This window comes from Vidua macroura, chromosome 3, assembly GCF_024509145.1.
Source record: "Vidua macroura isolate BioBank_ID:100142 chromosome 3, ASM2450914v1, whole genome shotgun sequence".
NCBI classification, from domain to species: Eukaryota; Metazoa; Chordata; class Aves; order Passeriformes; family Viduidae; genus Vidua; species Vidua macroura.
The window spans coordinates 25,090,410-25,116,919 of record NC_071573.1 but is presented as its reverse complement, the minus strand read 5'-3'; the positions used below and the strand labels follow the sequence as shown (position 1 = coordinate 25,116,919).

At 37.5% G+C, this 26,510-nt stretch overlaps 1 protein-coding gene across 1 annotated transcript in view; it reads left to right on the top strand.

Annotated features, from left to right (window-relative positions):
- KCNK2 (potassium two pore domain channel subfamily K member 2) overlaps positions 1-26,510 on the top strand; it is a 77,014-nt gene that overhangs the window by 8,256 nt on the left and 42,248 nt on the right. Inside the window, exon 3 of the mRNA XM_053974147.1 lies at positions 7,522-7,639. Coding sequence (XP_053830122.1) covers positions 7,522-7,639 — 118 coding nt within the window. The remainder of the gene's footprint in view (positions 1-7,521; positions 7,640-26,510) is intronic.

Sequence of the window (26,510 nt, the reverse complement as noted above, 5' to 3'; positions counted from 1 at the left end):
GTAGCCACAAGAAAATTATTTTTGCCTGAAAGCAGTTTTTTAGGAATATATTTAATTTCAATCATATAAGCTCCTTGAGCCCCGATTATGTAGAAAACTGTTAAAATAAAAAAGTGTAAATCCTTTCCCTCCAAGAGATTATAAAGAGAGATTATCCAAGAGATGCAAAGATCTTGTTTTCAGACAAATACAACATTTATTTAGACAAGCTTAAAATTTATTAACTAAACCTATTAAGCTTAAACAAATTTTATTAATTCTTTGAATCACAGCATTTGTAGACATTTTCAGGCCTGTGAGCTGTAGCTTACAGGTACTTGAAGCAGGATTTTTGAGGTAGTTTGAATGTACCAGTTTAAACCCTAAATATTCTTAGTCTCTCCTTTTGCAATTCCTTCCAGACTCCAAAAGAAAGCAGAAACTATGCCATGTCAGGATCCTAGCCTGAGAGCAGTATTTATGCTCTGTAAAACTTAAAGCCTTGAAAAGACTGATAGACCAGCATAGAAGAAATTGAGGCCGTATTCTATTTTATTTATCTGAGGATCCAAAACACGATTGCATCAGTTGTTTTAATGTGCCATCTGCATTTCAGTTATGAAGCTTATGACAAATTGTAAATACCAGTCAAATATCAGTCAAATATCAGTAGTAGAGCTGCCTGTTGATGTTTTCAAAGCAATGAAAGAAGAAATGAAAGAAGGACTTTCAAAGCAGTTGAAACACAAAGCACAGGAGCTGTAGTTTGAGTTGTTGGCCTGTGCATGTGTCTGTCCTTGGTAAGATGCCTGCCCATCAATCAGAGCACCTGGGCTTCATGTACTCTTAGCTCTAAGTGTCCTGGCAGTCCTCACTTGTACAGTAACATCCCTTGTCTCTTTTTCTCTTGCTGTGTCTGTGTCTCCTTTCTGCTTCACTCTGTCAGAAAAAAAAAAATGTTCAAATGCTGTTATCTCCTTCCACAACCTGCCCCCCTCCAGTTCTACCTGAATCTCCAGATCAGAGAAATATTTATTAAAGATCTCTGTGAAAGACTTTTGACCACACCCTCACCCACACTTGTGCTTCACACAGACACCCACCTGCTGTGGTTGGGTGTGGGTGGGTTGCAGCAGCCCCTGGACTGTGTGGGCTCCTGCTGTTCTCCCTCTTCTGGTTCTGTACTCAGCTCCTGGAAGGAGGGATTTTTTTGCCAAACTTTCTCTTGCCTAGGAGCATTTCCTCCAGGGACAGGACAGTTCCCATTTCTGTAGTCATTTTCTACACAGAGGTTAAACCAAAAGGATTTTTAAAATAAGTATTTATACCTCATGAACATTATTTGGGGGGAGAATGACAAATAAATTCTAACTGACCTTGTCACTTCTCTATTCAAACAGATTGGTTTCAAACTTTTATTGCTGCTTCCGGTGTTGAGACCTGTAAAGATTACATTTCCTTCAGATGAACAGTTTTATGGACCTAGAACTTAGCTTAGCCTGATTGCATCTGAATGCCAGCTTTTGTCTTAGAAAGGGTGGCAGATATGACTCATTAGTAAGTCAGTTCTGCAGAACAGCTGTTTGCATAATTCTTCCAGTCTGTAACCTCAAGGAGCAAAGAAAAGCCTTCTTCCCTGAACGTGCATGTGTATATACATGCATATATATGTGTATGTAAACACAGAGAATTTATACACATAGAAACCCATGGGGCTTGTAATACATATTTAGAAATAGAAATGTTGTTATGTTTCTGCATGTTTTTAGTTTAAGTAGCTGTGAAAGGGTGAAAAGAATCCTCCAGTTCTTCAGCATGTGGGGTACTAGTCTCCAGTGTAGAACACACTCATATGTTATACAAACTAAAAAGAAAAACAAGGAGTCACAGAATTATAATACAAATATTATTGCAATCTCTTTCAACATCAAGGCCCAAACCCATGTGTTTTGAGGCTGGAGAGTTGTTTGTTAAGTGTTAAAAGCATCCTGGTGTGCCTTTGAACTGAGAACTAGGATTTCCATTCCCTGTAAACCAAAGCTGAAATAAAAACACAGGACTTGTGCAGTAGCTGGCCATAGGAGATGTATCTTTATACTGTAAAGGGAGAGTGCCCTTGTCAAATGGCAGCAGAACTATAGAAGTGTAGGAAGAAATCCAGGCTGAGAAACAGCCTGGATTCAGAAACTTTGAGGCACATCTAACTTTTTGACATCACTTGCCAAGTGACTGCCAGGGAGCACAAACTAACTCCTGACAAGCTAGGTAACGAAAGAAAGCACGCTCTGGATCTTACCAGAAGCATAATTTGAGGTGCTTCTATTTTAATCTTTCAGTAGAAGAGCTGAGAATAATGAACTGTTGTGTTACATCATTTCATAGAAGTGAAGTGACTGGAAGATGGTAGAAAAACATGTATTCAGAGCCTGGTGTGGAACAAGGAGATGAGCATTGGAGTGACTGGTTTGACACATACTTATTTCTGCCTGATTTCCACGTGAGACAACAGCTGACTACCAGAGGCCAGCCTTCTTACTTTATAAACTCTCCTTATTTTCCTGTGTCCCTGCAGACCCACTTAGTGGATGTAGCTCTCTGGCCAGCAGGCTGCCTTTTGTCAGTCAATGCCATTGACTCCTTGAAGGGTCAGAGCACCAGAAGATGAAATCCCTGACCTAGAATTGTCTTCTGTTCTCATAAAATGACTGTGCTGTTCAAAAGACTGTTTTATCTCTTGTTTTTACAGAAGAAAAGTCACAGTATCCTATGTCTTAATCTGCAAAGCAAAGTTCAGCATGGCCTCTACAGAGGAATGCCTGCATGAACACAGGAATAACACAAAACTGCACAATGTATTTACCAGAAATGGTTTCTAAATTATATAGGAAATGAAATACTGACATTGAATTAAAATGTGATTTATGTTCTAATGCTCCTTTTCCCAGCATTCTGATTTCAAGCAAAAAATTGTGTGGTGTGAAAGCAATGCTTATGTGCTTTTGGAGCTCTGGTCATGCCTAGCCTGTCCACTCTGGGCTCAATTATCTCTGCCTCTTTTCTCTGATGCTCTACTAAAGCTTGTTCCCAAATGTGGCTGCAAAGCCAACTAGTTGGGATGTGTAGGTGTAGTGCAAGTGAGGACTTGATATCAGACACACTTCATGCTTATCCTAAGATACAGTACAGAGGCAGCCTAAGAATTCACCTAACTCAAAAAATGGGAATTTTCTAAAATTTTTAAATGTGCCAAAATTTTATCTCAATTATCTTCACTATCAAAAAAAGGCCTGTTTTTTCACCATTATAAAGATAATTAAAGAAGAAAAACATATTACTGTAAGTGTAACTTATATATTATTATTTTTAAAATCATTCTGCGTAGAGGCCTTGATTGGGTACCATGTGCTGGGTGACCCACCCTCTGCTCAGTCCTCAGTCATCTCATTTGAAACAAGTACTAGACAAAGACTCTGGAATAAGGTAAGGCCAGTGAAATAGTCTGCATAATTTAAAAATTTAATCTGTCCACATCCCTGTTCTAATGCTGACAGATTCTGTAGTGTTGAAACAAAACTGATTTTTAAAACAATTTCTTTTGTATATGGAATAAAATACTAGAAAAATTACCACTGATGAAGTCAGTTAACTTTTATAATGGAAAATAATTTTTATAAATCAGGAAGTTCCCATGTTAAAATCACACAAAGTGTTTAAAGGCTGCAGCGTAGGATGACTGTACAGATTATAGAGTTTTCATTATTCTGCTTTTAGATTAAAAATGCACAGTTACTGTCACTATTGTTTGAGTTAGGATAAATCAAAGGTCTCAAGTGACAGGAAGAACTTAGGGAGGGAGGGGAGGGAGGGAGGAAGGAAGGGAGGGATGGAGGAAGGGAGGGAGGGAGGGAGGGAGGGAGGGAGGAAGGAAGTTGCGGAAGGAAGTTGCGGAGGTTGCGGAAGTTGCGGAAGGAAGGAAGTCAAACTCATGACAAATGAAGTTTGCAGTAGTAGTTAGTAGTAGTAAGGCATCAGTCAAAAATAGGCTGAAAGACCATGAATTAAGGTAGCAGACAGCTCTGACAGCAAGTAATAAGCCTGTTATTTGAAGGCTAAGGCTGAGATCCTGGCCCTTAGTGAAGTTAGTGGAGCCTGGGTTTTTATTCAGGGCTAGAGAAGTGTTAACATCCCATCCTCCATGTAAGTTTGTGTGGTGGACATGTCACGAAGATACTACCCTGAAATTATTGCCCTGAAATGTACAAGGAGTTATGCAATATATTATTTTCTTCTTAAATTTTTCTTGGGAATAGTCTTAGATGATGATCTTATGATTGCTGACCAGACTAAGAAGAAAAGTCATCCTCTGATCCAAAGAATTGAAAATGCAGTCATCCTTCCAGAAAAATCTGCAGGCAACATTCAAAGATTTTATGAGACAGTTGACCTCAGTAAACCAGTAACCTTACCCACCTGTCACCCTTGTTAGTCAGGAAGACTCTTACAGATGACTCTGAAGGAATGAAATGCAGCAGCTTTATCTAGTCTAGCTTCTCCCAGACATGGTCACAGCCCAGAAGAAAGCATAACATTGTGTGTTTGGAAACAACAGCCCAGTGATGATGATGGCATCATCTGGCCCTTTATGACTAAAACTGCTTAAAACAGTCAACAAATTTACAAATGTGAATCAGTAAATGTACAAAGAAAATCAATGAGAAATACTGGCAGTAAAAAAAAAAACAAAAACAAAAACAAAAAAACCCAAAAAACCCCCCAACCAACTTATTTAAAAAACACTTATATGTGCAATACAACAGATTTGTTTATATAGGTGAATATATTATTTAATAAGAAAGAGTCTTCAGTTTGGAAAGAAAGAGGAAGCTGAGTGGTCTGTAAGATCATTAATTTCTTGAAGGAGACAAATCAGAAATTGATATTCAAGTGTTCCTCATAACATAAGAACTTAAAAAATTATTTTGAAGTACATACAAACTCTCAAAAGGGAAATATGCTTTAAATGATCCACAAGTAATTTGAAGATCTTACTGCCACAGAACAACTTGGCTCCCAAAATACAAGTGAGCTCCAAAAGTAATTAGATAAATAAATGGCAAAGCAATTCACCCAAGCCAATCTGAACACCACGATGCAGATGCAGCCTCCTACTCAGAAAGTCCCTTAAAGTGTATGTAGTCAGAACTTAGGAGGCTGTACAAAAAGGAAGCATCTCTGAAAGCAGCCCTGATTATTTTCCTGCTTAGCAGTTGGATAAAATCAGAGACATAATAATAGCGGCTAATTGTCTTTTGTAGCCATCTGTTGTGCCTTGGGCAGTTTTGGGTTAATCTGTATTTTTCTTTTCCAGGAAAAATGTAGGTGTGGTAGATGAAGTCAGGAAATGCATAGCTGTAGTGGATCGTTGAGCAGTTTAGGTTGGAACACCTTTCGTATAAAAGGCCTTGAGGTACATATGACTTCAAAAATGTGCAGTGATGATAAAAGCCCTGGATTTTACAAATCCATTTTGTATAAAACTTGGTCTTGCTAGACTGTCTAAACAGGTGCATTGCTTTGGGTAGCACCTTCATCCAGTGCAAAAAACTGTCATGAAACAAGAATGGTTCAAAAAATTACATTGATCCAGTGCTATATCATATAACGTCCTCACTGGAGAGTGTGTTCCCATGTGCAGATAGCAAGACTTGTGATGGCAGTTTTAGTCCCCTGAAATGTAAAAGCACTCAGTGGGCCCTGTATAATACAGCACACTGATTTGCACTTCCTTGTAAATCAAAGGAATAGCTGTACTGTGTAAATTATAAAATCAATTCAATGGATGGTTTTCACAAGCCTCTTAGTCTGGTGTGTCCCTTCCTGCATGGATGGAAACACCTGTCAGTATCAGTGCTGCTATATTTGCTCCTGCCAAGCTGTACATCATGTACTAATATAGAATATTTATCCTTCCAACACAAAGAAAAATTAAACTCTCTTCCCCCTCACTTTCCCCATCCTTTCTCCTTCCTCAGTAGGATTGAAAATTCCACTTCTTTGGTGTCTGCCTTTCTGTTTTTTTTTTTTAAAAACCCAAATTAAAAAAAAATAAATTAAAAGTTTGTGTAAAGATACCCCAGCTGGCTTTTTGTTGATGATCCTGGATGGTGGAAATCGTTTAGGTTTGGCAGCAAGGTCCCTGTGGCTGCAGAGGTGCAGCAGTGGACTTCACAATGGTAACTTTTGTGCATCTGAGCTTTGAAAATGGCAAACTGGAAATGTTGGATTTAAGCTGGATTTCATGTTGGATTTAAGTCCCATAAAAAAAATAGATGTCCTAGTTAATCCCGCATTGTTACTTCATAATCTCTGCACAGATCAAGTGACTTCTGCAGGGACAGTTTAGTGACAGAAATGTTTTAATTTACAAATAATCAGTGTATTTTGGGACTGAAAAAATTATTACTACTGTACAACACTGTTCCTCTGCAACAGACTGCCCAAAGGCAAGGTGGTTCTGGTCTGTCCTATTGCTGAATATATTTATGTACCTAATTATTGTTGTACATCTGGCCAAGCAGGACCTACTAGTCAGTTGAAATGCTCACTTTCACTTTATGGTATGGCTTTCTCTGATTTTCTTTTGTTAGACACCAATTATCACAAGTATCATAATTAGAAATAAATCTGGTTTTAAAGTTTGAGAATTAAATGAAAATTATATTTTAAAAAATATTTATCACAAGTTTAAAAATACTTTTTCTTTAACTCAAACACTAGTATATATCTACAATTGTGATATAACAAAACAGTAACATGTTTTGTAATAAGAATTTACAGTAGTTGATACTGCTGAAAGAAGAAAAGTTTCCTATTTCTTGAGACAATGAAGATGTCACTAGTGGCAAGCTTGTTGTTTTATTTGATAGAACTGAATTTTTCAAGAACATTTCTAAAGTATATAGTTGTATAGAGATTAATGTTTGATATTTGACTGAATTTTTGCTGCAATAGTGAAAGTTTTATAATTGTATGTGTAATTGCTTTAATTATTGAACTGTCTGTTTTAAAGAAGTGTTTTCTTTCTTTGGAGTTAATTTGATGCAGAACAATGCATGGGCATTTTTTTTTTTTCTTGGTGTTCTAAAATGACTGTTTTTAAGAAGTCCATTTGCTTGCCTAACACAACACAGGAACATTGTGGGAAACTCTCATTATAAATTTTGTCTAATGCATGTTTTTCTTCACCAAATAGTTGCAGCAGTAAAAATAATTGTGTTTGCCTTGTAACTAAGATAGTAATATCACAGATTTTGCATTTTCTCCAATGGTCTGGACTTTACAGCTCTTCTGAATTGCCTGGAGTGGTTGCTGAAGAATAAATTGTAGCCTGATGGAATGATAAAGCTCGAGCAAAGCAACACAGATCCTTTTCGGGTTTAGTGCTTGGATCAAGCAAATGAATTAATCAATTTACTGTGTAATATAGACATATATGAATACAATTGTTTCATGAATATTGACAAAATCTTTTTAAACTTGCAGCAAGTAGTGGCAGCAATAAATGCAGGAATCATACCTTTAGGAAACACATCTGCTCAGATCAGTCACTGGGACTTGGGAAGTTCCTTCTTCTTTGCTGGCACTGTTATTACCACCATAGGTAGGACACAGCTTATTATCTTTTTTATAGTCAATGAGCTGAAACTCTTGATTTCCAGTGTGTGCATATATTTGTTAATGGTAAATCTTCCAAATATTCTGTTTTAAGTAGAGAGTTATTTTCTAGCTGCAGGGGCAGAAATAATAGCTGTCTGTAAAGGAGCCCTACCTGAGTGATTTTTCTGTAGGAAAAAAATGTTGCTGTACATTTCTCTCAAGTAAATGGAAGAGGTTGTGGAAATATTTTCTGGGGAAAATTTGGTCAGCTGTACAGTCACAAGTGTTAACTAGGGCATGATTTAAAGCACATGTGCATTAAACCATGACTGAGAGGTATGGAATTAAAAGCCTGTGTTCTCCCATCCAGTATTGTAATTTTATCTAAATTCTGAAAGAGTCACTGTCCCTCTGAGCAAGTGTAAAAAGAAACAGTGTTTGGTATTTCAGTTTCTTCCTTTTGACTACAATATTGTAGACATGGTATGGAGTTAAAAAATTCAATGTAACTCATAGCTCAAAAAGGGCATTCACAAAGATAGATGGAAATTTGAAGACAAAATAATGAGAAAAAAATGAGAGTAATATATAAGGAATTGTAGCATATTTGCAATAATTATCACTACATAATATTTATATGCATATGTGGTGGAAGGGGATGTTCTTTTCAAGTGTTGTCTGGACCTTTTTTCTTTATGTAGAAATGCATAAGTACCATATTTTTTGTGTGTTTAAGTATAAACATGTTGACATTTATTAATATTTTGAATATGAATATTGTGCCTATGTGATATTTTTCTACATCTAGAGTAACTGAAACAGAAGTTTGGTGAAAACAGAGAAATTCTTACCTCCTTGATTTGCAGCAAACTTACTGATTTTATAGTAACACCTCCTCATGGTGATAAAAACCAAGTATTGAAAAAGTATTGAAAAATCAAATTAAAATTAAAGATTATAACCAAAAAAAGCAAGACCTTTGAAAGGACAGAGTTGTGATCAGTCTTATGTTATCCTCTTTGGGCAGCACTAAACTTTATGTTGTAAGCATCCCTGGTCCTATAGAAAATGCATAATAGTTGTTTCACTTCCTAATAAGGATAAAAGTTAACATATGAAAAGTGTTTAAGGAATTAAAACTTCAAAAATTATTTTAAAGCAGTGGAGCATTTTGTCTCACTGTCTCTTTTTCAAAGTAGTACTAAGACTTTTCTAAATCAAAATGTTTTTTGATTTAATTTACTGACCTGATTCTACCAAGCCATGTGTAAGTCCAGCTTAGCAGAGAGCAGGGATCTGCAAAGGCATCCAGGCCTCTGATCCACTGCTCCCAAGAGGCAAGATAACTCAATAGGAAATACATTTGAAAATTAATATTTCAGGTTGTTTCTGCAAACCAGAGTTGTCAGAAGCAGGTCAGACTGGGCAGCAGTAAATATTTGTTTCAAGGTTTGTGATAGCAGCCTGAGAAAAAAAATGGGGGATAAAGGTCTTCCATAAAATATTTTGGCTTTGGAGTGGCTAGGTTTCTTTCATCATGGACCCTTTCTGGTGGGAAGCTCCCAGCCAGTTGCACTTCTCAGCTTTTCTCAGGATCCAAGGGAAGCAAGATTATATGGAAGCTGTAGTGTGGTTGGCGTTGTCTTAATGCTGTGAACCATGGCTCACAGGGCTTGTGGTGTGACAGAAGGTGGTGCTGTGGTGAAAAGCACTTGGAAAAGTAAAGTACCTGGGAAAATGGTGGTGAGCAGAACAGCTGGGTGTCCTTTCCCTTAATCTTTGTGTAATTACGTGCCAGCAAGTGATTTTGTGTTCAGAACAGTACCTATGAGTATATGAGTAACTTTTTGAAGATGAAGGCATTCCTTCCAGCTAGAGGGCATACAGTAATAATAACTTGATTTCTCAAGAGAGTCAAAATGTGGTTTATGAGCATCTCCAGAGAGCTGCCGTAGGTTTCAGACAAATACTACAGATATTCTCTCTGGACAAAGACAGGACTGTGTAAATTAATAGAATAACTTTACAGAAATAATTTGTAAATGCGGTTCAATAAATATGAATAAAATTTGTAAATATTACATCCTTTAGTCTGTATACCTTAAGAAGTATTTGCAGATGAGAAAAGGGATTACTAACATTTAGAGACAATGATAGCTTTCCAGTGTTGCTGCAGATTTTGTAGTTTTCCAAACCACTTATTACTATAATTTTACCATATCACTTAGCCCACACTCTTCCTGATGATATGTAAGAATCTAAGACATTCAATTGGAACCAGTAGTCTATGAATAGAATTTCTCAAACCTTCCTTTAATGAAAGCAAAGCCTTTCCTTACTGGCAGTAGCACTTGCATCCCACAAATATTTGGTTTCTGGGGAGAGGATAATAAATAAAGCCTTTAGCATCTGCCTAAGCAATAAATAACTGTTTTGCAGTTACTGTTCTTCTTGTATCCCAGTAGTAACAGTGACATGAAAAATATTGGCTATCTGTTTTGGTGGCTGCTGGAGCAGACTAGAAGCATCTTCTGGATCTCCTGTAGGTTTCTGAAAGGCACTCTTCTGGTGCCATTATGTCTATAGAGTTCCAAAGCCAGCTCACAGAAACAGAGGCAGCACTTCAGAAAACGTGGCTTAGTATTTATGTAACATTTTTTGAAATCTGTTATAATCCTTCATGCAACTCAGTAAATGTTACAGTGCCTAATATAAAATTAGAAAAATCAGTTGGAATAGAATATGATGTGATACTGCTACTAGATCTTTTCTAAAAAGTGGATTTAATTGAGAGTCATAATCAAACAGTTTCACAAGGCTTTCTTTAGAGCAGGTTGTTGGTTTTAGCTTTGCATTTACTACTGTGCTGCAGCACAGAACTCGTTTCAGGAAGGGTTATATCTTTGGCTGGCTTAGTTAGGTGTTCTTGCTTGTGAATATATTTCCAGAACAAATATACCTCGTCTCAACAAAGAGATGTGAAATTGCATGATTATTAGTCTGTGCATATGGAATGGTTTCAGACAGTCTCTTAGAGGGAAAAGGGTAACAGAGGGAAATGGGAATATGAAATTATCTATGAAAAATATTGTTGCATTGTTCCCTGGGATACTATGCATGCTGCAAAGTACAAAAGAACCTCTTTACAAAAGAACCTGCAAACCTCAAAAGAACCTGAAAATGTCATTATCCAGTCAGTCCTGCTCCAAGACCACATGACCAAAGAAAATTAAAAAGAAGGTTGAGGAGAAAAGCAAGAAAAATGGTAACTTAATCATAAAGCTGGAGATAGTGCTAAGGAAGAAGGGAAAATGACCTTTATGCCTTTTTTTTTTTTTTTTTCCCTCTCTTTTTATTCTGCGAGTTCATTGCTGGCACTGTGCATGGTTTGTAACCTCTGGTTTATTTCCTTCAATAGGTAGCTGAACTCAGAAATGGGCTTACAAATACAACCTGTACACACCCCAATTTCCCCCAGATTTATGTTTTAGGGGTGGGGAAAGTTTTATATTGGCAGCAGGGTAAAAAAAGCAGTCATTTTGAAGCTTGAGACCCGTGTCTAGTAAAATGAAAAAACAAAGAAGACATGCCAAGGCCTTGAGCTCAGCAAGTTGTTTTCCCAAATGTCTGGTGTCTCAGCACATAAAAAATGTAGTGTCCTCTCTAATACACGAAACTGCATCCCGAGAACCTCTACTAGCCTACTTCGGATCTTCATCTAAAAGAATTTCCACTCTTACTCCAGACAGTCTGTCATGATTTTTTCAAGCACTGCAAGGTAGACATAAGGGAAGAGAGTTTATTCAGCCTCCTGGAAGATGGAGTGTCTTGGATGGCAGTTGAGAGCATGGTGGCAGTGCCAGCAGCCTTGCTGGTAGCTGTGGTTTGTTGGAGTGCGTCCTTTCTAACAGAGCTCCTTTAATGCCTTAGCACTCGAGGATGCAACACAGCCCCATTGATGTCCAAATCCAACACTTGCTAAAAACTGGGTCCAACAAATCCAAAAAGGTCCTCGGAAGCCCTATACTTCAATGTCCACCAAGTTCATTTAAGTAATGGACACAAATTACTTTTAAGTAAGTAAATCACAAATTTACTTACAAAAGTAAAGGACACATCATTTCTTCTTGTCCGTTTCCACTTTTGTTGCCACCAGCCCTTGATTTTTGAACCCAACACCTGGTGTTCAATGGAAACTGAACCTCTTGAGAAGTTTATTCATGACTAATGTCTTTAATTTAGGTTCATGAAGATGGGGAATCTGGGGTTCTGGGGTGTTTTGGGAATCTGGTGTTTTGGGGTCCAAAGGTGTAGCAACCGTTATTAAAGTGTGCGAGGAATGTGAATGCAAAAACAAACAAACAAACAAACAAACCCCACAAAAAATAGAAAAATAGAAGAAAAATGTATAAATATTTGCATTTTAAGGAACAGATGTGAATAGCAAGCAGCTAAAATACTGAAAAATAGATTTATGGTTTTGACAAGAAATTTGTCATTTTTAAAGCTGCATTTAGCTATTTAGTTTCTAATGAAATTTCACTTTAAGGAATCATTCCTTCTGTCATTTTCCCACTGGCTGGACAAAAGGTTTGCTTGTGAAGTCAGGGTATTTTAGAAAGTCTTATTACATTGCTTGTTGATTTGAAACAATAATAAAATCCTGCTGCTAAAACTGTCCCTTCTGGCACCATTCCACTGCATTTTTGAAATACAAGGTAACAGAATAATGTGCTGACAACTAAAATATACAAAACACTTTTGACGTTACAAAAAGGCAAATATTGTTCATAATGAGATGTGTTACCTATTATGTCAGATAATCATAAAGCTAAAAATATGCAAATGACATTGAAAAACTTCTCCTAGTTCAGAAAAGGAAGAAATATCACATGCTTATCTTAGAACATATTATTTTTTATATGTTTGTGCCACCAAAGGAGAAACAAGGATTTTGAGGATGAACATAAAAGCTTCATTTTACAAGATTGCAGCTTATCAGAGTTTAAATACTTAAATTTCTGTTTATGTATTTGTAAGGCAAGAGAGAAGAAGCAAGCAAAAGAAAGTGAAGTGCAAATGCTGAGGTGATTGAGGAGGCAATTGGAGAAAAACTCCTGAAATTAAAAAAAAACATAAAATACATTTGCCTGAAAAATATTCCGATATGTGACTTTTCTTCATCATATCAGTAATTAAATCTGCATTTGTGTCCATTACTTAAATGAACTTAACTCTCAGTGGACATTGGAGTATAGGGCTTCCAAGGACCTGTTTCTTTCAGGGCTCCTCTCCTCTACTAGAAATAATCTTCATCAAAGCAAGATCGAGGATCTCAGCCTCTACTGATAGCCTGGCTGCACAGGTCCAGACTTCATAGAGCTTCTTGCAGGAGTCTGTGTGTGGCAAAGCTGAGTATAACCAGCTGATAAGACCAGCTGCAGACCAATGCAGAAAAAAAAGTGGTTAAAATTTATGGTCTGTGAAAATGTGGTAGTAAGAGACATGCTACAGAGGTCACTGGGGAATGAAGTAGAAACGCTCCTTCCATCTCTTGCTCTGCAGAGGACTCCATTGAAAACTCCGGCTGCTCTCCTGAGAGTCACATTGACTCTCAAAGTGTGTTAAACATGTATATCTCATCTGATAAGATGTCAACAGAAAGAATTTTTAGGTTTAAAAAAAGTCCCCCTGAGATCTCTTCAGAACTCATTCTTTCCTCCAGGTTAGTGTTGTGCTTGCCTTCCCATCCCTGTGCTGCTGTCCTTAATAGTTGTTGGAACTAAATTAGGTTTTTAGTCTCTCTTTGCTCCATTCTAATTTATTTCCTTTGCTTCTTTTGTTGTACTTTTGAACAAGTGTCTGAATTTGACCCAGATTGGCTGGTGACAAACAGTGCTTCCATTGTGCTCTGGAGAGACCTGTTAGGATTTGGCAACACAATCCTCCAAATATTTCATCTGAACTCAGCATACTCTCTCCCAGGGCAGTAGTGACTAAAGAAAATTTCCTTGGTAATTATTTCTCCCGGGAAGAGTGAGTTGAAAGTGTAATACCACTATGCCCTCAATTTTCTCCTGCATTTGCTCAGACAGTGGGAAAGAGGGCTTATCTGACTTGAATGCCAAAGATATAATACGTGGACAGTACAAGATACAGGAGCAATAATTAGGATAAGACTGTTGAGAGCTAGGGAACCTGGGACAGTGGTGGAGAAAGGATGAAGCTGAAGAGCTGAAAGGAAATTATATTAGATTAAGAGCTCAGTTAGAGACATTGAGGGTTTGTAGATCAGAAAAATTGAATTAAATTGAATGAGCAAATCACAGAAAACAAATTGAGCCTCACTGACCAAAATGATTGGGACTAAGGAAATACTCAACATTGCCAAGTGTAGCCCTGAAATTGAAAAAGTGCAAGTTTATGGAATAATACACAGCTTTAATTATGCAGAGAAGTGAATTTTTTTTTCTTCTTTTCTACCTGCTCTGGTTTGATACACAGGAATTTGATGTGCAAGCACTTGCGTGGTAAATTGCAATCACTTGCATATTCTGTGGGCCATATTCAGGGTCTGATATTTCTGGTGATCTTGTTACTTTAAGTTATCAGTTATAGTAGAATAGGTTAAGGTGATGTAGCCTCTTAGTTGTGTGAATGTACAAGGGAGTTTTTTTATCTGGTAAGTTCTGAATTCTGGACAAGAAATTTGGCACTGGATGGTATGAAGGGATGCTGTCTCTTTAGGGAAGGTGGCAGCATCAGTGACATTTCGTATAGTTTTTAGCCTGATCTTTCTTTTTACACATTTTTATTCTTTTAAAATTTAGATTCAGAGCTCTGCTAACTACTTTCTTTGCTTGTAACACTGAGTTTCTGGAATATTTTTTCTGACCACCTGGAATGGTCTTCTACACTGATGTGACTTCATTAAAATTAGGTTTTCATAAAAGAAGCCTTTTAAATGTCTTTGATAAGCTTCCTGCTAGGCAGCACTGACAATTTTGTTTTGGTATGGTGTCTATTTATTGCTGGGTCTTGCCAAGAAAGAAGGAAGATGGACCATTTTTGCAGTTTGATGTACTTGCACTTTTTGAGCTTTTATCTTTCTTTTTTTCTTCAAAACCTGAAAATAGTTGCGTTAAAACAAATTGCCAGGTTTGCAGCTTTTCATCACTCCATTACCTTTTTGTAATTTCCTAAACAACAGGCTATGCTTAAAGCAGTTCTGCTTAGAACTTCAAGTCATGTTGTGGAGTGAAAATGTCAATTTGTCAGTTGTGACAGTCCCCAATTTACACTGCAAATGAGCAGTGAAGTTTTCACAGCTTGCTCTGTTAATTCCAGTGTGCTAATGAAACTGAATTTTATTTTCTTTATTCAGATTTCTCATCACTGGCTGATTAGAAAAGGGTTTCTGAACCTCCTGATCATGTCCATTTCCATTCCCAGTTTAAAAAAGCTTGTTGCTATGAATAAAGGAAAGGATGCGAGGAAGAGTTGTCAAGTAGGGTTACACTGTGTGCAGAATGCTAAGATGAATGGGATTATTTCCTGCTCCTTTTTTGTAACTGGATAAGGAGTGGTGCAACCAACCATGAGAACCTCAAATCCTATAAGCAAACAGTGGCACAGGATTTTGGAAAACACTGAAAAAAGCAAATGTTTTGTACTTTGCTTCTACATTGGGATCACTGAGTGGGTAAGGTTTAGAAGCCAAAATAAAAGCACCTGTTCACAGTGTGTATCCCCTCAGATGGTCTGTTGGTAAGTTTTGACCATGTTAAGCTGTTTATCTTTATGTGCTGCTTCATTCACAACTGTTTCCAGTTTGTTTAGTTGAGCTGCTAAGCAGAAGCAGCTTTTAAAGAGGGAAAGGCAGCTGTAATCCATCATAGATTTGTTTGGGGTTTTTTTTTTTGCTTTTTAAATTTTTTTTTTTGTTGTTGTTTTTGTTTGTTTGTTTGTTTGTTTGTTTTTTTGGGGGGGTGGGGACTCATGATATAAGACTAGCACGGGGACATGTAAGCTCTTTTGAAAGAAAAGTTCACTATCAGCTGGAATTTCTGCTTACTGATCACCATAGAAGGTAGACACTTTTTAGGTATTTCTAGCATGAATTCTGCATGTTAAGCAGTTTTTGCAGATCTGGCTGAATTGATGTGCCTGATATAAATCACACTCTGTTTGCCTATTGTGTTAATCTGAGTGTAAGATGAGGTGGTTTATCTCCCTGGGTATTAAGATCTGAAGAAGGTTGCTTGTGTTCATTGAGGCTTTGGTTGACATACGCATCACCTGTACAATTCCCAGGTGCCAGGAATGTCACTTGGCATTCTGGCTGGTTGGAGCAGGGTAGGCACTAGTGCTCATGAGGAATGGCTGGGCCTGGATATTCCAGTGGAATTCCCTGAATTGAGAGCTAAGATCTGCTTAAGGAACACCCTTTAACCCATATTCACCCAAATATTTTCATGCAGACTTGGCTGTACCATTCCCAACAGCTGGTCAGGTTTACCAGTTGATTCTATTTCAATGATTCAGAAAGATAACTTCCCCCCATCCCAAGAATATAGAAAGGATGTAGTACTGATAGTGTAAGAGACCTTAAAGATTTCTTGAAGTGAACTGCCACTAGTATAAAATCTGCTGCCTTGTGCCAACAGCATTATGGAGTAAAATATCATTCAAGTATCACTACAGCATATGGGAGTATCCATTAGCATTACATGAAAGTGTTTCCTTTTTAGACAATGAGACCTCTCCATATTTTATAGATTTCTCATTACTGCCAGCAGCTTGATTCCATTAAAAAAAGCCCTGAAAACCAGAAGGGAAGCTGGGTAGAAATACAGGCAAAGGGGAAATTAACAAAATCCATTAACTTTTTTCAGTGATTTTTGTCTGTATTGAATCCTCTGGTGCTTTGGAGAATCTCACTCTCTGGTGTCATCCTTTTACAAGAGCTGTATGAGTTGGTATGACTGCAAGCAAAGTTGTAGTTTGCATCTCAGTGTGTGTTAAAAATTCATATTTCTCAAGAATAAAAGTTAATTTCTACAGAAATAAGCATTGCATATGCAGATATATCACAAGATCAAGAGGATAAAACCTGATAAATTTTGATTTATCTAATTTGAACTGCTAGTGCAAATATATTTGTTTAGTACAACATTACAGTCTGATGACTCCAATTTTTCATTTGGCAGAAGGTTACAGAAGGCATGTTAATGGTTACAAAAGGCATGTTAATTGCAAATTAAAAGCTAGTAGTAAGGAAGACTTGAGAGGTGCATAATTTAGGTGATGATGTAGAAAAGTCCTATATATATGCTTACCTACCTTCTGGTCATGCTGAGTTTTACCAATGTATAGATGCTTTTCCAGGTGTGAAAAAAATGTGGTGTAAGCTAAAGGGAGGATAATTGTCTACTACATACCACCTAAAAGCAAATAAATTGTGTGGTAGTACAGCTATTAGTCTGTAAAACATATGAGGTGTTACTGTCTTGCTGAAAGTGTCTTATATTGAGTATTACTGTTTAAAATTTTAGTCTGGGCTTGCACAGCAGGACTGGGAGAACAACATCTTTGTCTTGCTAGATAATTTACTTCGTGAAAATCATCCTCTTCTAGGTGAGACAGTTTCTGATTTTTTAGAATTTTGGTTTTGTTTGGTTGGACTTTGGTTTTGTTTGGTTGGGTTTTTTAAAGCAGTTAGAAATACTCTTTGATGTTTGTAGGAAATTAGTATCTGAAGTATTTCAACTTTTGGTTCTGTGGGGACAAATCTGCAGATTGTTTCTCCTTCGTGGCATCACTGGAGATGTGATTTCCTCCCTTCCCTGCACTTGTGTGGGATTCTGATGAGTTTTGCTGAACCAGTAACCAGAGCATGGAGAAAGCCAAGTGTAATTAAAGACAGGACACTACTTCATTTGGACATCTTTGCTGTGGTTGCTTCATAGCAACAACACAAACTGTGTGAATTCAAGTCTCCCCGGACAGAAATTTGTTCATGTTTTCAGTTAGTCTACCTTACCTGCAGGGATCCTTACTCAAAACCAGTTGTCTATCTGAAATCAGTATTTCAATATACTCAGATACTGTGGGTATAGGAGTATCACTCTAATATTTAGAGGGATAATAACAGAAGTATTTAGCAGTGTGAGCAGGAAAAAGAACTGCAATCTTGAAAATTTAAATGCTTTACAAAATCTAGCTATGCTGAGGTGGCTTTTGATGCTTTGAATGTAAACACTGTTTCCATTCCACGGAACTTGGTATTCTTTATAAATTGTGTGGTTTAAGTTCTAGTATCCAGTTTTAAACCTTTATCTGGTTAAAGATGATCTGATTTGAAAACACTGGTCTTATTTTGTACCTGCTAGAATGTCATGAGAATTTCTCAGGTTGTAACCAAAAGGAAGAACTAGATATGTTGTCTTAGCTCTTCCTTGTTTCTTATAGCCAGGCTCCAACTGTGACTCCTGAATAATTGTTTCCTTGTCATCCTGTGTTGCTGTATAGATTTTTCATTTCACTTCCTTTCTCCAGGCTTATAATCTGAATTCAATACTTCTCCAGAATGGATTGACAACACTTGCTACTTGTGGGCCTAACTAAATAAACTCTTCTGTCACTGGCATTATTTGTGCAGCTTATTTTAGTTCAGGAAGGATTTTTCTTTTTGGTAAAGACAGATACTTGAAGGATCACATTGCTTTTAGTATTTGTTAGCATTTTGTCAACGTGTGAAAACTTCTCCTGTCTGAAGAGGCTGCATAGGAAGGAAGTTCCTCTTTTCTACTCTTCCAAATTCAGAATATTTTAGTTGTCTTTTCTAACTTCTCAACCACCATCATTAGCTAGAGTATTATTTATTCACCTGTGAATTTTGTAGACTTTGATTCTGAAGTCATATTATTGGATCATGTAGTAGTGGGGAATTGCTCAGTTTAGCTGAATTCTTTGGAGAGTGTGGCACCAAACTGGTACTAGGGAAAACATGGATGGATGGATGACTTTGGCTCGCAGGTCCTTGAGGCTTTCTTGCTGTGTGATGCATGGTGATTGTCATCTGCTGTGCTGGTCTCTGTGCTGTTGTTTTCTGTCTCGTTTATTTTGATAACAAACTCTTGGAAACAATTATTTTGGGTCGTAAAGGTAACAACACAGCCAAGCATCTCAAGTGTCTGTATTGCTCAGTTTTACTGATGACATGTTAGAGAGGTATCTTGTATTTTACAGTTAAAACTGCTAATTTTTATCTCCTAGCTCTGCAAAAAAATATTTTGGCTTCAAAGTTCTCTCAGATTAAGGAGCTGTACTACTTTTAATTTACATAATCTATTTTTGTGATATTTGAATACTATTGTAAAAATTCCACAACAAACTAACTTAAAAAGACTGGAACTTTTTTTTTCCACTGTAGTGGCAAATCTTTCATTCTTACTCTATAGTATTTTAGTTAAATAAGATAAAGTAATGTCAGGGGCTATTAAACCTTCTCATTTCAATTTTAAGTAGGTAACATCCTCTATAGGCAAGAACTCTGTTACTTTTAATTGCTTAAAAAGGTCTTTGATTACACATTTTTGGCACCCACTCTAAAGTTCTGTTGGCAGTCTGAATATAGTCTTAGATTTGGACATAAATATAGATTCATATAATTTTAGAACAGTTAAGGTTGGAAAAAATGTAGTTCAAGTGTTAACCAACTAAACTATGTCCTCAAGTGCCACATTTACATATTTTTTAAACACTTCCAGGGACAGTAATTCCCCTGGGTGGCCTGTTCCAGTTCTTGACTGGAATATGCTGAAATCATCAAATGCTGATATCATCAAATGCTTTTAGAAATCTGCTAGCATCATTGCTGGCTTAAACTTTTCTTCTCTTCAGACTGGCCTGCAGATACCAATTCATGCATTTATTGATAAATTCCCTCTGGTCAGAAAAACACAGATTACTTGCAAAAAGCCCAGCATTTGAGCTTGTTGAACAACCATGATTGCTGCTTGGAGAAATAGGTGTATGAAAATACATTTCCTGGAATTTGACATGTGTTAGGGCACTAAGAGTCATGCCAGTGAGCCTTGTGAAGGCCCAGAAACTTTTTCTCTCTGGCTTGCTCTGGTTTTTCCCCATTGGAAGAAAGAATGGTAGGTATGAAAGGACATGTATTAGGGGCTGTAAACTTTGCTCCATGCTTTGGACAGTACAATTGGAAAGTGAAATTCAAAGCCTGAGAAAGAACTTCTCTGACCGTATATCTGTCTACTGTCTAGTTGAAAAGTAGCCAGATAAAATGTTCTTACCAGAACAAGAATCCATTATCTGATTCACTACTCCATTATAGACCATCCAGACTGAGAAATTTTTAATTTTTGTGTCTCATTATGGGATTTATTGAGCTTCATCTGAGCCCTGAAGTGATGTTTTCTTAGGCTACATAAAAATGTAATTTAGGTTTCCACTTGCCTAAAATGCCTTATTTTGCTATGAGATGGTTTGTAGATCATCTGTGTAAAGAGACTTCTATAAATTTGTAATGACTTATGATGAATATATTTTTCACCATAGTAAATAGCTTTCAAATCTGTGCTTGCAAGCATTTCATGCTCTTGTCTGAACTTCTGACTGCTAATTAGTCATTGCTGCTAAATTGTTCAGCTTTTTCACATCTACAGACAAATATGAGAGGTAGATTTGATTGTTCAACTAAACCCATAGACCCTTTGTCCACTATAGTCAGTGAAGACTTGGAGAGGTTGTTATTTGGTACTCTTTGGCCTTTGGTTTTATCTTGCCATTTTCAAGCTGTGTTGTAGCTATGATTGGGGTAAAAGGAGCAGTAGCCAGTGTTGTTCTGCAGCAGGAATTAGAGAAGAAATGAGTCAGTGCTATCAGAAATGCATATGCATTATAACTGAGCAATTGCTGCAAGTAGAATATTAAGACCAAGATAGTGTCAGATGGGAGAGAAGATACTGAAATGCAAGAATTAAAGATTTCATTGCTAGGTGTCTTGTTTAATACATGAATTCAGAGGTAACTCTGAAGCTGCAGAGTGGTTTTGGTAGGTCTCGTATAAATAGGAAAAAATGCTGGCATCCCTGTTGATTTTTGGGTTAGTGTACAGGATAAGATACCAACTTTTTGTTCTTTATTTTCATTTTCTTTGAATTATTTAAGGAGAGAGCAATGTTTGCATAGAGTACCCACTGGTGTGGCGAGAAAGCTGAATTTCTTTTATGTCCAATGTACACTGTCAGTTTGTCTGGAGCTTGGTGCAGAAAGATTTTTTGTTTGTATGAAAGATCATCAGTGTGCTGCAAAGACCAAGGATTGTGCTCTGTATTTTATGTTGTGTTCTGCCACCCTTCAGGTTAACCAGCCCTGGCAGTTGCCCCAGTGGTAGTGAGCTTGATGAACCTACATGATAATTTAATATGGAGAATATTCAATCCTGTACAGTAGAGAGATTTACAAAGTTTTAAACAACATTGGAGATCAATGGCAACAGTAGTAAAGGAGAGATAGACAGGAAATAAATAGGTAATTTAAAAAAATTAATTTAAAATTAATTTAAAATTAATTTTTAAAATTATCTTTAAAATTAAAAGACTTCTCAGTCGAGTCCAGTGAAGGCAGTTCATAAGTATGGGAATGGTTGTATGCAGGAGTAGATTGCAGTAGGGTAAGATCAGTATTACTCTATTAAGAGTTTGCAAGAATGTGTTTTTTAGGGATTTGTTCTTTTATGAGCAAGTCTTGCTACATACTGATAAAAACCATAGCAAATTATGATTGAGAAAAATGGCTGTAATATGACTTGAATTCACTAACAGGTAATTATTTTGTCCGCAGAGGTATGATTTTTAGGAAAGAAGGACTATCCTTTACTAGACCCACTCAAAACAGCTGGAAGAAAAGATAAGCTTTTTGGGCTTGGCTGAGGATGGTCTAATTCACACAAAATACTGTTGTTTTTCTAATTGTATCCAATGTTCTACTCAAAGACACTTTGCTTTCCTGTCATTTTATTCTACTTATGTTCTTCTGCCATCCTGATAATAAGAGGGCTCCCTATGAATTGTTTGAACCATCTTGCAGATATTGAGAGGCTTGTGCCTCCACTCTCACAACAAAACATTTTAAAATGTGTATTGTTCTCACTTAATTTTTAAAATCAGATTTCCATAATGGCATGCTACTGCATCATCATAAAAATAGCAAGTACAGAACTGACAGTGGAAGTGTAAAGACCCATCTGTGCTCCTCATTTTTTTCTCCCACCATGCTTTATATTTGATATTTAGAGCACCCCAACCTTATATATTAATTGTCTAATACTTCTCTGAGTGGTAACTCATGGAGACTAATTAAAAGCAATCATCCTTTCTGTAATTTGCTAAAAATAAGAGATCAGATTAAGAATAAATTAATTTAGAGACATGATAGGTAATGAAGCATTCATAATTCCTTGTCAATCATGAACATATTTTGTAGTACTTTGGTTTCATTTTAGAGATATCCCCTCTCCAGGCTCCGTCTGGCTGAACAAGTCCTGTCCTGTGCTCTGCTGCCTTGAGAGGGCAATAGAGGTGGGAACCAAAGAAATGCAGAGACATTCCCTAGAACTAGAAATTAGGTGTTGATGGCAGGATAAGAGACATATTCAGCTCTCATTAGCATTGAGAAATTTTGGATCTGACTTTCAGAGAAGCCAACCCCTCGTGAGTTGGTGGGTGTGGGAGGCTTTACACTGCGATGCTCTGTAAACCCTACGTTTGACAGACATCTGAATGTGTGTGCATGGATATGAATATATAAAGTTATCCACCATGGAAGTGGCCTGTCAGTCTCAGGCATGGTGTGTTCCCTGCCAACAGAGGTGCTTGCAGCAGTGAGCAGCATCTCTTTGCTGAGGACACATGCTGTGCTGTGTTTCAGACGAGTGACAAATATGTCATAGCATCGTTCCTGTCTCTCACAACTCCTGTGGTTCTAAGATGGTTCATTCACCGGAAGCAAGGATTGAACTGCTTCAGTCTCACCCTCATCCAGAGAGTTCAAGGTTTTCCAAAGGATATTTTTTGTGATCTACTTAAAGCACCCGTTTAATGATGGGCCAGAGGAAGGAAGTACTGAAAGCTGTTGGAAGATGTGAAAGATTGCCAGATGCCTGCTAGAGCAGCATGTTGCTAAATAGTCACACAGAGAGATGATGGAAACTTCAAGTGCAGCCCTCTGTGAAAATGTTCCTACAGAGATCTGCTTATTAACAAACACCAAAAATTCATAGCAAGGGAAGCCGAGAAAGCAGCTGGGATGGTCCCTCATTGACAAGGGACTATTGGACACAGAGTAGTGCAAAGTGAGTTGGGGATGCTATGCCTGTCTGGCATACAGCTTCTGGAAAAATTGTAAAGAAGGATACACATACAAAACTGGGATGTTCCTCTGAGTTATCTGGAAGTCCAAGTGGGTGTTCATCATCCTGTGCTGGCTTCTTATTCGAGCCTCTTTCCTTCTCTCCCCATCTTTTGATATCTTTTGATAACATAATTTTTGTGTTGGTTCATCTACACCCACCTTGTCTCCTTTTCCATCTGCACCCCTGCCCCGAACTCACCTGGAAAAATAACCACAGAAGTAACAGAACCACCTTACCAGGAAAGGCTGTAGCCTATATCTGAATGAGGAAGGGACATGGAGACAGCAGGGCCACCATCTGGGGATGCTTCATTTTATCAATTATCACTTACTTTTTGGGCTGGTCCAGTGATGAGCGACTAGTAATAAATCTGTCACATAATACATTGCATATGGCACTATCATTAAATATAGCTAGATACTAAATTACAAAGAAATTTCTAGAGAAATTATAATCTAAACATTCCAGAGAGAAAAGCAGATTTAACATCTGACAGTATTCATAGATGCAGCTAGTAAATCTATACATGAGTCAGATAGAATCATATCGAACCATAGAAATTTAAAAATAATGCCTGTGTGACATGTGGTGTAGTTAAAATGCTGTGTCCTGAGCATACAAATATCTGTGTGAATGTCTGGTTTGAGAGGTATGAGGGAGTTCTCTGTGAGTCACAGCCTTGGAGGACTCCTGTCGAAAAGGGATGATTTTGAGGCTAGAAGACAACATGTACGTGGAAGTATACCTGGATTCAGTGTTTATGAGTTCAGTGATCCCTAACTCCAGAGTTTTTCACTCTCCTGTTCTGATCTGTGGTAGAGACATATGCTTCGCAAGGCTTTCTGTAGTCATGACATTTTGTTCTTGCTGTGAGGCACTCTGGTGATATTAATATAAATTAACTCAAACATGCTGGAAAAAATAGTATTAAAAAATAGAATACGACCAGGGTCCAGACTAAATGTACTTTTACTGAAACTACTTTTAGGTTTCTTGGCTATATATATTCTTAATTTTTCAAATCTATGCCATTCTAGTTTTCTATTGTTTATACTTTAGATTTTCATTATTTTATTTTGATGCTGCTGAAGTATTCTCTGACAATCTGTCCTTCATATAGAAAGATTTCAAGTCCAATGCAATGTCTCTGAGAGATTTTTCAAGTCCAACCAATAGCTTCCTCAGAGCTAATGGGGAATTAAAATAACTTAACTGGAACAGTGAAAGACCTTCAGAAAAATGTCTTGTATGTAAGAATATGAAGACTTCTGGTATTTGGCTACAATAACATGGCTCAGCCACGCCATAGGAAGAACAGTATGACACAATCTGTGTACAATAAAATTCTTTATTTCCTGACAGCACAAATAATGTATATTTACAGGTACAACCATATGTTTTCACACATGTATTTGCATCAAGGTCTTTCAAATATACGTGTGTGTTGGCATCTCTACTAGAAATATATGGCTTTACCTTTTAATGGTCACTTACTGTTGCCACCTCCAGACAAATAGGTGTATGTTAATGACTTCTGTTCATACAGAAATTTCTCTTCAAGTTGATTGCTTTCCTGCAAACAGGAGGGAGGCTGAACAGCTGTGAAAAATCAGAGCTCTCTTATATGTATTTTGTGCCTAAGATCATGTTCTGGATGATGTTTTATGTGTTTACATGCACCTGATACACCTTCTAGTTGCTGTGTAAGGTCTATTGAATGTACTTGTCTCCGGGATGCAAAGACAAAAATGATCCCCTCAGCTGGTGTATATATACGTAGACACTGATTTGAAACCTCTGGTACCTGAAGTTCCAGTCTGAACTGGGGTGACAGATGTTTTCACAGCCAAATGGCTGCATGAGTGCTGACCTGTAACTTGTGGTGCTGATGTGGTGACATTTTGGTCTTCTCTTTGCCCTGATACTTCCCTGAGTGGTGGGAGGGTGAAAGCACTTCATGCTCTGCAGTTTTGTCCTTCTGAAGTTCTTGGCTGACAGGTAAGCTTGAGTTTCTGATTTGCAGTTTTGAGTGATAGCAGCACTGATCTTGGATGCATGTAATTGGTCCCTTTGAGAACAGCGTAGTGTTATGCAACGTCTCTGAGGGATTTTTCAAGAGTCTTGGGAGGCCTAGCAAGGATCTAGATTATGCAAGTCTAATCTCTGGTAGAAAAACTAAATATATTCATCATCTAGAAGATAAGATCTTAGAAACTTTGCTGAAAATTCATACCGTGGTCAATGCCTCTGGCTGAGCCCTGGATCCTGGTCTTGGTCAGAGAGGTTTTATTGGAGCTAAATTCTGTGGGGTTCAAGAGTTTGTCAGACTTCTCTGCAGGGGGTGTTACGAAAGAAGTGTAGGAGAAAATAAAAGAAAATTAACTTGGTAACTGTAGGTGAAAAATAACTTTCTGCCTTTTTTTCCTGCTCATCATGTTCTGAGGTTTCAAGGCTCTTCAGCTGGGACATCTCATGTCACTTCTATAAAATTTGCAATTGCTCCTCCATTTTATAGAAGATAACAAGCAGCACAGGGGTAGCTGGTAGCTGATGCCAGAAACAGTTGTGGGGAATAACATCTGATGATGGTGAGTGAGCAGATGTAGCCTTTGTACCAGTTTAAAAATGTAGTGGGGCAGAAGGACATCGCTCGTGGCTTCCTTGAAAAAGAAGAATTGAGTTAGCAGCATGTATGGCTTTACTTTTTGTCACAAAGAATGTGGAGAAATTTTGAATAGCTGATTTTATTCCTCAGGGAGCTCTTACAGGAAGAAGTTGCATTATATTTTATACTCTTAATTTTATTACATGGCAGTCCAAAGGCCAGAATATCCATTCTGTTTCAAAGTCTGTATTTTTCACATGCATGAAATTAACTTTGCAGGGTGATATTTGCTCTTGAATCAGCTTGAGAGTGGTAGGATTTAAAATGAGTGATAGTAAAAGGGAAACATTAGCTGCTTAAAGAAGTGTGTAGCTTTTAGTTCCATCCTAAAAAATTGTTTTGAAATTCCTTCTGTCTCGAGCTGGTTTGAGAACAAAGTTTCTCCTAGTCTTGCACTATTGTTACAGGCAAGCCTGCATCCAAGAATATCAATGCCAAGTAAGAAATTAATTTTTTGTTGGCTAAATGTTGCCATGTGCAAAGATTAGATACTGACTAGAGAAAACTTTGTGTTTGGGGATATTTTTATGTGGAAACCTGCATTTCCTAATCTAAGTTGTGTGGTAGTTTGTAGATTCTCAGTTGACCAAAATGATGGTTAACAGTGGGAAGCAGTAGGGAAGACTGGATGTTTATTAGAACTCTGTAGTGTGTACCAAGGGTTTATGAGCACAGGGCTGAGCGGTGCAGCTGAGGCACACCATAGAGTTTTCAGCTGAAGAGGGCTGCATGGAAAGCTTGATTCTGGCCTCTGTATTTCTCCACTGC